The 16,043-nt window shown below is 35.8% G+C and overlaps 1 protein-coding gene across 6 annotated transcripts in view; it reads left to right on the forward strand.

Moving 5' to 3' along the window:
• HMCN1 (hemicentin 1) overlaps nt 1-16,043 on the forward strand; it is a 526,618-nt gene that overhangs the window by 362,363 nt on the left and 148,212 nt on the right. For all 6 annotated transcript variants that reach the window (XR_014015141.1, XM_081225456.1, XM_081225458.1 and 3 more), the window contains 7 exons: nt 1,777-1,950; nt 3,228-3,341; nt 4,163-4,308; nt 8,119-8,269; nt 9,605-9,799; nt 11,287-11,400; nt 14,458-14,645. Coding sequence is in view for 5 of the 6 variants with exons in the window: in XM_081225456.1 (XP_081081582.1) it covers nt 1,777-1,950; nt 3,228-3,341; nt 4,163-4,308; nt 8,119-8,269; nt 9,605-9,799; nt 11,287-11,400; nt 14,458-14,645 (1,082 nt within the window). In the remaining variant the exon portion in view is untranslated. The remainder of the gene's footprint in view (nt 1-1,776; nt 1,951-3,227; nt 3,342-4,162; nt 4,309-8,118; nt 8,270-9,604; nt 9,800-11,286; nt 11,401-14,457; nt 14,646-16,043) is intronic.

The raw sequence follows: 16,043 nt of genomic DNA on the forward strand, positions 1-16,043 counted from the left end.
GGCTCATGTCCAGATCCTATCCCTGTCCTCTGAAAACCTGATTTAAAACTCTTTCTGGCTCCTTTCAGTAACTGAAATCTGACTTCCCAAGAGACCTGAGCTCCCTGGGGACTCTCTCCAGTGGAGATCACTTATTCTTTACCCCAGGCATCTCAAGTCATGCTCTCTGACTATATTCCTTCCTCTGCCTCCTACCCCCTTCCTAGTTACTTATTTCTTATCATTTTCCCTCATTCATTGAAGATGAGGGATCTGAATTCAAGTCTTCTTTTCACCAACTTCATATAAAGTTGAGGCTATTCAGGTGTGTGCACTGGCAGTTTCCAATCTACCCAGCCATAATTCAGTGTCTTTACCCTTTCTTTTCCCAGAGGGTGTTATCCTTTTTGTTCACAGTTACTGCTTCTGCTTATGCCCTTGATCCTGTATCTTTCCCCCTTCTTTGGTCTGCCAGTCATGCCCACCATCTGCTTTACCTTCAGCTTTACCTTCTACTGTCTCCATCACTTCATACAGTCACTATTCCCTGTCTAAACTTCTTGTCCCACTAAATATGGGCTTCTGCCCACACCATTCTTGACGCTGCTGTGGTGAAGACTACCCTGTTGTTAGATCCAACAAACATTGTTCAGTCCTTATGTTAATGTTTGGATATTATGTATCACTTTCTCCTGGACATTGCTCTTCCCCAGTTATCCTTGCACCCCTTTGGTTGCTCCCTTTCTCCCTCCTTTATGGACTCTTACTTAATCTGTCTCTTAAACATTAAGTTCCCTCACATTTAGTCCTTACTTCAGTGTTCATTTTACTCTAGATATTCTGATCAAGTAACAAAAACTTAATTTCCAGAGGTTTAATTTTCATCTCTTATCAACTGGAGACTTTTTAAAATCCATACCTGCAACGCTGATCCTTCTCCCAAGGTTCAGATTTCTATATACAGTTGCTTGTTGGACATTTCTACCTGGAATTCTCACAGACACTTAAAATTCAAGATACTCAGACTGAACAAATCATCTTCCCCTCCTAAGTGAGCAAATCTTTCCATATTTTCTATTTATTTTGCTTCATTGAAGTTTACCTAGGTTCGTTCTCAAGCAGTAAAATTGGAAGTTATATTTGACGTTGGTTTCTTTACCCCTTAAATTCTGTCATCAAATCCTGCCAGTTGATTTCTTAAATTTATCTTTAGTTGCTCCCCCCTCTTTATGCCTTTCTTCACTGCTCTAGTTCAGGCCCTCACTATCTTTTATGGAGCAGCTGTACTTGTCTGTCTTTCCCCTGCTTCCAACATTGACCCCCTTGAATCCATCCTCTATATATTTCCTGCTTGCCCCTCATTGTTTACACTACTCTGCTCCCAATATGCTCCCTCCTCCTAGTAGTCTCCCTTCTTTCACCTTCTGACCACCACCAGTCCTTTGAGGCTCAGTTTGAAATCTGCTCCATTAGGAGATCTTGCCTCATGAGAGTCCACACACCGCCCCACACCTCAGATTGGATTGGATGCCATGCCTCCATATATCCTGCACCAAAATTCCCAGTATTGCGCATACTACATTGTGTTATGATTCCTTTTTATGTGTCATCTCCTCCATTACTCTGTGAGCTTTTTGAGGTTCTCACTGCTTTTGTGTAGAATGAGGACACTAATCAATTGTTTCTGTAATTGTTAGGGAATGGAATTACACAAATAAGTACTATGGAAACTTAGAAATGTACAAATAAAGAAATTTCTGAATATATTTCTTTGATCAAGTTTTAAATCTTTTTCAGTATCTCCTACAATTGCTGGTGTTGATAGCGATGGCATGCCTGAAGATGTCACTGTTATCCTTAACAGCCCCACATCTTTGGTCTGTGAAGCTTATTCATATCCCCCAGCCACCATCACCTGGTTTAAGAATGGAACTCCTTTAGAATCCAACCGAAATATCCGCATTCTTCCAGGTAATTAGCTTACTTCAGATGCCCAAGTTGCATTTGTGCCATCTACTTTTACAGAAGAACAGAATCATTGACTATTTTTATAAAAATACTTAATGTTGTTGGTGGTATTGTACTACTGCTATCTTATTTTTTAATATTTTGTATGTATGTTGTAATCTAAGTTATCTAAAATTACTTTTTGAAAGACCAATAAAGTAAATAAAAGGCAAGTAAATAAATACAGTGTAATTAATTGCTCAAATATAATGTAGAATGCCAAAAAGAGTAGAAATTCACTTTTTGTTGAATTGCCTCCTGAGGGTTAGTATTTAGATTGACAGAGTTTATTTATTCCTCTTTAATACCTGACAATATGTATGAAAACAAAGAATTTAAAAGTATGATCACTGGCTTTAAGAAGTTTATAGAGATAATACATGTGAAAGTTAATTAACAACAGGAATCCATGAATAATCATGGGTTCTGAATAGTCATAGGTTATGACAAATGGAATAGTGACAAGTTTTATAAGAATTCAAAAGAAGGAGTGGCCACCGTGGGCTGAAGTAGTCAGGAAATGCTTTGTCATAGACATAACTTGAACCAAACCTTAAAGAAAGTTATAGAATTTTGTTAGTTGGAAATGAGTTAGGAGAGATTTCAGATCCTTCAGGATGTCTAGTGTGGGAAAGTACGAAGGAGAATGGCATATCTATGTGCAAATAATAATAAACAGACTCCTCATCTCCTTCTTGAGTGGAGACATTGTGTGTACATGTGTGTATGGCAGGGAAGGGGGCAGGTAGGAGATAAGATCAGGAAGGAATGTTGGAGTCATGTTTTAAATACCTGGATTGAGAGTTTTGACTTTATACTTTAGTCAATTGAGAACCACTGAAGATTTTTAGGAAGAAAGATACCATAATAAAAATTGTGTTTTAGCAAGATCAGTCTCTACTGATAGGCCAGGTAGATGAGAGGAAGATGACAAAGGCAGAAGACCTATTTGTGAAGAGAGTAAAATAAGAACCTTAATTACAGTGTGTGCAGAGAGGTAGGGGAGGGTCAGAATGAGCATGAGAGTCATTACCATGGAGGACCATCGTGGACTTAGTGAATGTCTCCATCCACAAAGTAATGCCCATCTATATTGTAGTTTGTCTGTGTCAAATGTCTCTTACAGAATTGGCATAGAGGAGAAGAAATGTGTTAATAGTAAGAACTAAAACCTGGTGGTTTGTGCAAACCCTGCTGCCACTGTGACTTCAGAGATTCTTTGGTGTTCCATTGCTTTTCAGGAGGTAGGACTCTGCAGATCCTAAATGCACAGGAGGACAGTGCTGGGAGATACGCTTGTGTAGCCACTAATGAGGCAGGAGAGATGATAAAGCACTATGAAGTGAAGGTCTACAGTAAGTCCCGAAAGAACACTATGTTCCCAGTTTTCTCACTTTTTCAATTCTGTTTTTCATTATGGGTTCATAATTATTTATATTCATCATTAAAGCTTATCGTTTATCCAGCTTGCTTCATTAAGATGGAAGTTGAATTAAGCACTGTGCCCATGACTTCAATTGCTTAAAGATGTGAAAGCCCACTGAATCTGCTCTCTTCAACTTTTTGGAGAACTTGTCAGTGGCACTTCCTTAAGTTTCTCTATTTTTTTCTTGTGAATTACCCTCTTCTGAATTCTGCTGCATATAAGTACTTGCATGCACAAAACTCTTCCTTAAATATATATGCTCTATTCAACAGCCTACGATGAGTTTGTCAGTGACTTTGGGCTAATCCACTGTACGTTGACCTATTAAAAAAAATTATGCTACCACTGATAGGCAATACATTTCAGAATTTTGTTTTTAAAAAGGAAGAGCATCTTTTTTATTGTCTTTTGTTCTTTGAATCAGTCCCCTTAGTGACTAATAAAATGCATTCTATGGGTCATACTCAGACTGTGTCTGGGGACCTGGAAAAACCTAAACTAACTGTTCTGTGAAGGACATTAACCTCATTGGCAGTATTATAATGATGAGGAGAGAAGGTAGTTTTCTTCACATTCTGTATATGAACACTGCCATTTCATAAGATGCTAACTTGGGTCCTTGATGAAAGGAGAGCATAGAAGATGCCCAAGTTATTTCCTTGTTTGCTTATTAAGTGATCCTCACTGTGTTCCATGTCATTCCATTTAAAAGAACTAATGTTTAATACTTTAATATTTGTGTTTATGCAGTTCCACCCATAATCAGTAAAAGCGACCTCCTGGGGCCAGGTCTTTCCCCCAAAGAAGTGAAGATCAAAGTAAACAACACCCTGACCTTGGAATGTGAAGCCTATGCAATTCCTTCTGCCTCTCTCAGCTGGTACAAGGATGGACAGGCCAGTCAAGTTTTTTCATTTGCTGATGGTTTTTTATAGACTAAAATGGCCAGTTAAATTAAAAAGCAAAACACCCAGACACAGATAACTCAGAGAATCAATGTGACCTTAAAATTAGCACCATCCCATGCTCCTAGAGTATAAAACTGCAAAAAAATTGAACCATGTTCAACAATTTTAGTATTATTTCATCACTCTAAAGTTTGAAGGATTGTTTTAATACACGTTAGCAATTGTCTTGGAAAATCCAGCCACCTTCCCACTGAGGAATGGTTTTTGTGCTCTGTGGTTTTTCAGAGTAAGTAAACTTTGTAGAGAAGAAACGCAAAGATGGTGCTGAGCCAGATTAAAATGATAGGTATAACACAGGTGCTAAGTTTATTCAGAACTTTCTGTAAACACCTTTAACTTTTACAAACAGTAACATTTTTCATGTTCCAAGATGAAAAAAATAAACTAAATGTGATGATTAAGTGCTCAATACAATTAATTGGGGGCAATGAAGAACTTTCAATAAAAGACACATCCTTCAATTACATAATCTGGCTTTCAGACCACACGCCCTTATTTCTCATTCAACTTATTTTCTAACATGCATGTTTTAAAAACATATGTGCTGGTGTTTTAAGACAAAAATAGATTTTTTTTGCTGCTGTTAACACTCTGCTTAATACAGATGTGACATAGCTAAGCTGATGTTTATCCTGTTTTACACATAATCAACCAAATGGTCAGTCAAATTCCAGTTGTAGACGTTCAGGTCAGAGTCATGATTTAAGATGCAGAAAGATATAACTTTATTATTTCAGATCACAGATGGATTTTGCAATCCTGGCAGCCAGGAAAAAAAATATCTTATAAAATAAGCAAGTTTCATCTGGAAGCCATTGCAAAAGGAAAAATATGGAACTCCCACCATGTTCTGTTTACAGTTTCTTTTCTGACTACAAGCACACTTCATGGTACAATATCAAGTCTATATGAGTTTGCATGGAAACAATTCCTTTCACCTTTCAAATTTTAATATTTTATTTTTAATTTTACCTAAAACCTTTTCATTCCTTGCATTTTATACCCATGCACACATATACACAAGCACATACACACATAAAAGTTGGATAAAGTCTAGATTTGTACTAGGAATTAGGGCTGTTTTTTTTTAAATTTCATAATGAATAGTTAAATTAGTTTCACATCCAGACTGAAATCGATCCAATTACGATGCTTTAGTTAAATTGCTGAATTTTTCAAGATACGGGATTGGTCCCCTAAAATGTGTACAAAAAATACTGGTTTTTGTTTATTTTCCATATCCTTTCTTCTGCTAGCTCATTTCTCAGATAAGCAACGCTACTTGAGTGAAACAGTGTTTTTGAGAAAAGCCACCAAAAATATTGGCAGCATTAACCAGAATAAGTTTTGACAGAATCTGTGTGTTTTGTTTATTCATGCTCTGAAGTTTTTCTTTGACATGGAAAGTTTAAATTATACTATTTTTATATAAGTGATATAATGTTAATAATGATACATTGCATCCCAAATTATTTATTGAGCACATAGTATTTGCCAAACACTATTTTAGGTGCAGCTGATACAGCTATGAAGGAAACAGACAAAAATCTCTGCTCATATGGAGTTTTGGGGGGAGGGGAAAACTAAACAAACAAGTAAAGCATACAGTGTGCCAGATAAGGTAAATGTTATGAAGAAAATTCAGTCAGGAAGAATAGTGAGTGTGAAGGGTGTGATCTCTTACAATAGGGAAGGCCTCACTGATAAGGTGATATTTGAGCAGAAACTCACAGAAACTGAAGGAAGCAGACATAAGATATCTGAGAGGAAAATATTCTAGAGAGACTAGCAAGGGGCAAAGGCCCTGAGGCATTTGGCTGGAGTGCACTGATCAGTGGGAACACAGAGAAAGGTGAGAGCTAGGGTTAAATCATACTGCTTGTAGATCACTTGGCCTTATTCTGATGGAAAGCTTCTGGAAAATTTTGAACACAGGAGTGATGTGATCTGACTTAAGGCTTTTAAAAGATTATATTGGCTTCTTTACTAGTTGAGGAAGAATGGGGTGCAGAAATGAATTTATTGCCATGGTCCAGGAGATAGATGGTGATTGCTTGGATGAAGGTGGTAGCAGGATGTGAGGGAAAGAGATGAGTCAAAGATGAGTCCAAGGTTTTGCATGAGATCACTAGAAGAGTGAGTTTAGGTAGAAAGAGAAGAGGTCCAAGGATCAAGCCCTGGGGTACTCCTACATTTAGAGGTTGTGGGCCAGAGAGTGATGTGTCCTAAAAGATAAGGAAAAAAATGTTTTCAAAATAAAGACAAGTTAAACCGTGTTAAATCCCACTGATCAGGTAAAATAAAGACTGAGAATTGATCAGTAAATTTAGCAACATGGATGTCACTTGTCATGTGACCTTGACAACATCATTTTGGTCAAGTAGAGATGGTGAAAGCCTTATTGGAGGATTCAAGAAAAGATGAAAGGAAATGGAGACAGCAAAGGTAGAAAATGTTTTAAAGTCATTGGCTATAAAGCAGAATAGAAAAATGTGGAGTTAGGCTGCAGTCTAATGAGATTTTTCTTTAATGCGGAAATTACACTGTTGTATACACATTGAAATCATCCAGTGAAAAGAAAGCAATTGATGATGACTCACATGAGAGAGGACACAGTTGCTGGAGGAATGTTCTTGAGTAGATCAGGGGATGTTCAGAATGGACAGAAACTGGTATTAACCAGTTTTGCCAGGGGAATAAAATAAAGGGAGAAGGGGCAAAAGAGTTGATTTTTTTAATAGAAGTTTATACAAGGAGTGATTGCCATAATAGACCTTATATGGGTTAGGAGGAGAGTGAGTGATAGGGAAAAGAATGCAAGTTCAGTTAATTTTGGGTCCTCCCATGGGATCAAAAAATAATGGGAGTTGGGATTCTAGAGGAAAAGAGTAAGTTAAGAGGTGATGGTCAGAAGGTGAGAACTTGAAACTGAGATTCTGAAGAGATGTGATTATTGGTAATTATAAGTTCTAGGTATGACTCTCCTGTTGAGTGGCTGAGAGAGTGTTGGGGCAAAAAAAAAAATAGAGAGGAGGTCAAGGAGCTGAGAGCACAAAGCATTGGATGACTGTCTATGTGGGTATTGAAATCACCAAGAATTATGAGAAGTGTCATTGGAAGGAGTAACAGTGAGCCAGGAACTAAAATTTTCAAGGAATAAGAGGGAATTTAGTATATTCGGAAATGTTTAGAAGATGAGAAATGTCCTATTAAGTGTCAGTAATGTTTTCAATAAAACATCATAATATAAATATATCTAGGTTAAATTTTCTCATTTATGAAGTAATGATGTTTCTGAATGAGCAATAGTGATTTTTAAATCAAATCAGACCATGCTAATGCCTTCAATCTTTCATTATAAAACTCTAGCATTTGCTACAAAATAGTAAGAAAAGATACACTTTTTTACTACAATGTGGGATCAGCTGAAGTTACTTTTCTCCAACATGGATAAATGGATATGGCTCCTAAGAACATTTTTCATCATAAATAATTTATAAATGCACCACCCAGAAACACCTGGCATAGATGTAAACTATAGGAATTACAATTTTCAATAAATAAAGACATGATTACTCAAAAATAGCTTATTCAAAGTAAATTGTTATTGTTGTCTTGAGTATTTCACCTAAATTTTTATTTTTACTTATTAAAGAATCATAAAAACTCTCAACTGCATGGTGCCCTAGAGGATTTACTGGAGTACTTAATGATAACATTATTATAATTGAATCACAGCCCCTTAAAGCAGATGATCATGTTACTATTGCTGCCAGTGGACACACACTTCAAATCAGGGAGGCTCAAATATCAGACACTGGACGATACACGTGTATAGCGTCTAATATCGCAGGTGAAGATGAGCTGGATTTTGATGTGAATATACAAGGTAATACTAACATGTTTATTGTATGGAATTTAATTTAAATGACCTGGCAAAGCAATGAAAAAGAGATTTGACTTGGTTTATTTTAAATAGTGTTTTTTTTCTGTTGACAATAATATAAATTCATTACTGAAAACTTGGACTCAAGAAATTAACAAAGAAGAAAATAATCCCATCATTCAGGATTACCTCAGTTATTTTTATGTGTTTCCTTCTGATATATTTTTGTAAATGTATACTTCATTTATAAATTGGGATCACACAATACATACTTCTCTGTTATGTTAGCTTTCCCCTAACATTATATCATGAAGTTTATCAGAAAGCTAATGTAATATTATATCAGAATTTAAAGTAGTCACACTGGAATTGAATGATGATTTAGGCTCCTTCAAGCTTTGTGACTTGGGAAAGTTACCTAAATATTTTAAACCCCATTTTCTCACTTTTAGAATTAATGCCTTGTAGAATTGTGGTGAGTACTAAATAAGATAAAGTATATAAAACTCTTAGCAAAATGCTTAAGAAATGATATTTGCTATTATTGTTGATATTATTACTCTCAACATGATTTTTAATAACTATACCTGTTTTATCAGTTGAGTATCCAAATATTTATTTAACCAGACTCCTGTTGTTGAATGTGTGGGTGTGTCCAAGCTTTTACTACTCATATATAATGCTTCATTGAATGTCTTTATACCTAAAACTCTTGCACATTTTTTATTTTTCATAAGTTGTTAATGATGGAAATTTTAGGTCAAGTGTTATACACTTTTGCAGTGCTTTTGATGTACAGGCAAATTACCTTCTAGAAAGTTCATACTTGTCACCCAGAAAACTTTGAGAATGTTCCATTATATTTTTAATAGACTTATTAATCTTGGCTGCATAACTTCTTTAGTTTTCTCAATAAGACAAATCATTGGGAAGTGCTCTATTGAGCCAGTATTTTTTAATGATATCTCAAAATGAGTTGTCCCTGCTATGATCATATTCTTTAGCCATGTTTATTATAGTAGGTCCTTCCTGAGAGCAGGACATTTTATCTTCTAAATGCTAGAGCCTTTGAACAGAGATGGAGAGCAAAGCATGAGCACAACATTCTGAGCTCCATACTTCTTGTTTTTCCACTGGAGAACCAGCTCTGACCTCTGTCTACTACTTTTTTTAACTAAGGGCTAAGTTGGTAGGTGTATAAGTACTTGAAAATATTTTCACATTGTCTAATTTATTACATGTACAAACCACTCTTGTGAAAATACAGCCAAGATCTTTCTTTAATGGATTGACACTGTCATTTACATGAGTCCAAAATTTCATGTCTTTTCTCCGTAGTTCCTCCAAGTTTTCACAAGCTCTGGGAAATAGGAAACATGCTGGATACTGGCAGGAGTGGTGAAGCCAAGGATGTGATCATCAACAATCCCATCTCTCTTTACTGTGAGACAAACGCTGCTCCTCCTCCTACATTGACATGGTATAAAGATGGCCACCCTCTGACCTCAAGTGATAAAGTATTGATTTTACCAGGTAAAGATTGCTAGGAACAGGGTGAAAATCTGAATCTCTGTCAAATGTGTTTCTTCTCATTAATTAGACCAGTCAAATTGATTGACTTTCTGGCCTTGTAATTTAACTGACACAGGATACTGAATGCCACTGGTATCTATGTAGCTTCAAGCTAGGAGAGTCCAGGCTGAGAATCTGACATAGGATAGAATACCTAGTTAAGTTTCATATCTACTATGGGATCATTCCATCAACTTAAGAAAGTCTTTTGGCTCCCTTGTGCTTCCATTTTTCTAAATAGTGTGATGAAATAATCAGTTTTGTTTCTGTACATTATTAATGATAAATTCTAGAATATATTTGCAAATAGTTATTACTGTTTATTAAATGCATTTCTCATAAATCAATAGTAAAGATTTTAGTTTCAAATATTTTAGTTATTACATGTTTATCGATGGAAAAGGAGATCTTTAAATTGTGGAAAAATAATATTTTCAAGGCTTCTATTTACTTTTAGCAAACATTCAAATAGGCTTGTCAAAATTTATCAGATTGTACACTTAAAGCCCAGTGCCTTCCAATATATGTAAATTTCATCTCAATTAAATAAAAAAAATATCTTGGCAAAAAAAAGAGACTAGATAGAAATGACAACTACATGTGAACCTAAAGTGGATCTGAGCTTAGGGAAAAAAATAGCTATTAAAGACAATATTGTAATAATAGTGAAATTTGAATATGGACTATATGGTTCAATAGTACTTTTTTCACGGATTTTACATTTTCTGATTTTGATCATTATACCTTGTTTTAATGAAATACATATTTATGAATATGTAGGGGTGAAGGGGCATCATGTCTCCAATATACTCTCAATCTTTTTCTGAATCATTTGAGAGTATTACTCATTTATATATATAAATAAAGTTAAAATGTACATTTTTATGACAGATCAAACAATTGGATTGAAATACAAATTCTTGATAAACACAGGTAAAATTTTTAATATAATTATTGCGACTTTTCTCTAAGTTTGATATTACATCAACATGAAAAGTTTAAAAATACACAGTTATTCTTTCAAGATCATATGTATAAAGGTACACTTTATACCTTTTATATCCTTGGCTATTATTTTCTCAAATCAGTACTTGCCTCCAACAGTGTAAACTTCTTTTACATGTGTTCAAAACTGTAAAAGCAAGAGGTCACCACATAGCAGCATTCCACATGGAATGTGAGAGGGACATGGAGCAACATTCCTCCCTTGCTCTATACAAGCTATTTAGTTCTCAGGAGGTCTCATTCATATGCTGGGTCACTTTTCAGTAATGCAGTGTTTGTCCTAAATGTGGTATGTGGGATTAACACTGAAACACTGGATGAAGTAAGAGCCTTAAAAGGAAATGTAAAGAAGTCATTAGACCTGAAAAATTATATCTCTGTTTATGATCACTTTCACTCTAAGATTTAGAGAAGTAAAGATATGTATTGGGATATATTTTCAGGAGGGCGAGTGTTACAGATTCCCCGGGCTAAAGTGGAAGATGCTGGGAGATATATGTGTGTGGCTGTGAATGAGGCTGGAGAAGATTCCCTTCAGTATGATGTCCGTGTACTCTGTGAGTTTTTCATTTGTTTTTTAGTTTATTATGCATTCTTTCACGCAAAAGTTTTTTGAGGAACTAATGTTTTCATGATGTTGCACTAAGCATTTTAGAGACATAAAGATAATCAGAAACTGATAGCTTTCCCAGGGAGTTGTCTTATACAAATTGAAAGCACATTAGTTAGGACTCCTGAAGTATCAAATAACAAACTAGCTTAAAAAAAGAAAAGAGAGAGAGAGAGAGAATCACTGATTCATGAACCTGAAAAGTCCCAGAGTAGAGCTGGCTATAGTCATATCTGACTTCTATGGCTCAAAAGAGGTCCACCAAACTTTACCTTTCTCTTTCTCTTGGCTTTGTTTTTCTCTGTTAGCATCACTCTCAGGTGGGGAATCCCTTTGGATAGCAAGTGGGACCCTGGAAACTCTATACTCTGACATCTTCTTAGTTTCACATCCAAAGTGAAAGCTCTTCTTATCCAGTATTTACAACTGAAGTCCCAGAATTGGATTTCCATGGCTTTAACTGGCCAAGCATGACTCACATATCCATTTCTGAACCAATTACAGAGGCCAAGAGGCCTAATTGATAAGGTGTAATACATATGTCCACCCTTGGATCACAGTCATATTATGAATGCAGGGACTGAGAGTAGAAGTATTGCACCTTTAAGGGCAAAGAAAGGTGATGCTACTAGAAGCAGGAACAAATAGATGCTTCCATGAGAAGGAGTTGAGCTAGAGAAGTAGCAGTAGGAAGGTATACGAAGCAGTTGGTATGAAAGATTTTACAGAGGAAGTGATTAAGTGATATGAAGCATTAGACACTTATCTGAGAGTATCAGATGACACAGATTTTTATCCTGGGTGATTAAGAATATTATAGCAAGAGCAATAAAAAGAGAAGGTTTGGGAAAACAACATAACTTGGGAAGAAGGAAGTCAATTTTGTTTTGGACGTATTGAATTTGCATGATACCAAGATACTTAGGAAGATGTTGAATGAGACATTGGAAATATGGAACTACAACACAGGAGAGAGAATTGAACTAAGTATATAGAGTTGAGAGTTATCCACAAACAGGTGATATTCAAAGGCATGAGATTTCCAACAGAAAGGGTTATAGATAGCTTAGGAGAAGATAAAAAAAAAAAAAGATCATTGTGCGATCATTTACAAGTAGGAGACAGGAAAAAGAAAATAGAGGAGAAACAATCTGAGGAGTTAATGAAAAGTAGTAAACTACCATATCACCTATTCAAGGCATAGAAAAGGTTATCAAGAAGTGGGTTTAGTATGGAATGCTAAAGTAAGTTTAAGAAAATAAAAACTGGGGGGAAAAGGCCATTTGAAACTAAGAAATCATTAGTGAAATTCTGAAGATCAATTTTTGTATAGTATGGTGTGATACAAAGCCACAGAACAGTGGAAGGATCTGATAAAGTAGCAAGATATTATAGGTTGGGAAGAATTGGAATTTGGTTAAATTGAAATGGAATTTAGGCATTGGCTGTCAAAGGGAGATGTTCATGTCTTCAGTCTGTTATTTTTAATTAGGAGGAAGTTGGAAAGCATGTTGGAGATGAGTTTAGAGAAGTATGAACAAAGCAAGAAAAACAGCCCACAAAGTCTGTCTAAATTAGGAATACTTCACAGTGTTTGATGCTTACCTCCTAAGTGCCACTAAGAACAATTTTGAGAGGTGTAATCCAGCTGGAGGGCAGGTCAGAGCAAAGAGCTTTGGTGGAGGCCTCTACAGGTCAGACCTTGGGCCTGTAGTGCATCTCCTGGTAGCTCCTAATGATTCAGCTCCAGGTAAAAGTTGAAGAAAACATTGAATCTTTATGTCCCAACATCTCATTTGATCAGTTTTCATGGTGTGGAGGTACTGATAGCCTCATTTAATCTGAAATTCATGTTTATTATTTACTAATCTGCAGTTCAAGCTATGTATTCTATGTTATCTAAAGTACAGCAAAAATCATCTAATTTTGAATGTGAAAGTTTGCATTCAAAATAACACTGAAATTTTATTATGGGGCCTTGTAACCTTGATTATTTGCTTTATAGACTTTCAATTTAGTTTTGGAGAGACCCAAATACTACAAGAAGGCATCTGCATTAAACATACATTCTTTACTGATTGATAAAGATATGGCACATTTTAAGAGAGTAAAACAAAATACCTAAGCTTTCAAAACAAAACAAAGTGATTATTCGTTTTGAAAATGAATTTCTACATTTACAAAAGCAGACAACACATGCATTCCTGGTTTTACATTTCCATTTTTTTTAAAATTCTACAGATAGTATGTGTTTTTTCATAACTGACTAGTCTAACATCAGGTGGGCATGAACCTGGATTGATTCTATATTATTGTTTTACATGAGAATGAATATATGTAGAAAGATCTAGAGCATGGCTTCCCAAACTCTAGCATGTATAAGGATCACATGGAGAGTTTGTTAAAACACAAACTTCTTTGGCTCTCCTAGGGATGCCAACTAAAGAAGACTCAGACCCCAAAATCTGCATTTCTAGCCAAGCTCCCAGGTGATGCTTATCATGATACCACTGATACGGAGGCTGGGGAAACACACTTTGAGTAGCCCAGACAATTCCCTTGCAAATGAGACCAAACCTGTACATTTCAAATACACTTTAAAGATTTACCTGGCTTGTCTAGATGACCAAGTAGACTTAACTGTTAATTTGTGCAGATGCCACTTGCAGGTGTGCTTGCAAACCCAGAGGGCCCGTGGAAGGGGCTGAGAGAGAAACTAGACAAGATATATTGGGGAAGAATTGGGATTAACCTAAATGCAAAGGAAACTATGCGGGGGGTTAGTCCAGGACAGGTAAAGAAAGGGAAGAGAATAAACCCAAATTCACATAGATTTATCACCCTACCTAATTTATTAGTGTGAAGTGTTACTTCAGAATCATGGATTCCTCTTCCACTTTTGTTCCTCTATTATCCCAAACTTTTTAAAATTGTCAGAAAACTAGAATAATTTAGAAAAGACCTTGTTTCCTGTCATTATCTCTCTGTTCCAATCACTTATTAGTGCCGCCAGTTATCCAGGGAGCAGACAGTGATCTCCCTGAAGAGGTCACCGTGCTGGTGAACAAGAGCATGCTGGTGGAGTGTTTATCCAGTGGCAGCCCCACACCGAGAAATTCCTGGCAAAAAGATGGGCAGTTCTTGCTAGAAGATGAGCATCATAAATTTCTATCTAATGGAAGAATTCTGCAGGTAAAAGTAAAAAATCTAATTTAAAAATAGCTATTTGACTTAGTATTTTATAATAATTGTCTTTTTGCTTTTAAAAATAATTTGTCTTGGTTTATAAATATTGGCAAAAATAACTAATCATAAAAAGGATATATAAAATAAAATTCTTCTTACTCATTCTTTTCTCACTATCAAAGGTAACCACCGTTAACAGTTTTGTGTGAATTCTTCCAGAGGTTATCTGTACAATATGGCCTCTGTGATAAAAAACAAATTATTACAATTCTTTCCATTGCAGATTTCTGATGATTAAATTCTAGATGGTTTAAGATCCCCTATAGATTAAAATTTGTCCTCTATTGGCAAAGAATTGATAATAAATAATAATGGAAACCACATAAATATCCTGAGTTGTTGTTCACTAATGGGCATGTCTATATTTTTCTTTTCAAGGGTCTTAAAAGGAAGATAGGCACTTGTAGAAATAACACCAACTCTTTAGTTAGGATGCAACTTAAGAAATTATTTCCCAAACATATTAATGATGTTGTATAGGCCCAAGAATCTAAGCATCAGTGTATCCAACACAGGACCTATCCCATGGAGTTCTTTATTTAAAAAAAAAAAAAAAAAACAAGTATGAGTTTCACTGCTTGTAAATAACCTTTAATTCTCAAAGTATCTTCTGAACACCATGACTATTTCTTTTTGATGCTCATACAACCTCTAGCTAAATACTTAAATATTTCTGTTGGCTAGGGCCAAAAGATATATAGATGGACAGAAATTTCTGTATAACGAAAAAAAGAAAATATAACTGCTACATTAACTAACTCTTGCTACATAAAACAAACCACTCCAAACAACTTAAAACAATAAGCATTTATTTAGCTCACAAGCTTTCTGGTTGGCTGGTCTCGGCAAGGCTTACTCAAGTGTCTGCATGCTGTGGATTGAATCCGTGGCTCTGCTGATCTTGGCTGGGCTCTTGTACGTATCTGGAACCTCAGCTGCAATAACGAGGCTGACTCTTCCCACATGATCTCTCGCCCTCCAGCAGGTTAGTCCTGATTTCCTCACACAGTGGTGGCAGGGTGCACATGGTCTAGGTTTGAAATGGAAGACTGTCACATCCATCATGCTCTATTGGTCAAAGCCGGTCACAAGGCCAACACAAATTCTCCATCTTTACTCCACTCCCTGATGGGAGAAACTTCACAGTCACACTGCCAGGGATGTAGATAGGAAAGTGAGAGAATGATTTGGGACTTTTCATAGCCAATATACAAGTATGTATAAAGTTGCCTTTTCTGATTAGGAATCTTTGTAAATATTTATTTGATTGACCTGACTAATAAAAACCAGCATCATCACTATTATGTACAAAATTTTTTCCTACGCTTATCTGGTATTAGCTTG

The sequence above is a fragment of the Mesoplodon bidens genome (genome assembly GCF_964165515.1).
Source record: "Mesoplodon bidens genome assembly, chromosome: 2".
NCBI classification, from domain to species: Eukaryota; Metazoa; Chordata; class Mammalia; order Artiodactyla; family Ziphiidae; genus Mesoplodon; species Mesoplodon bidens.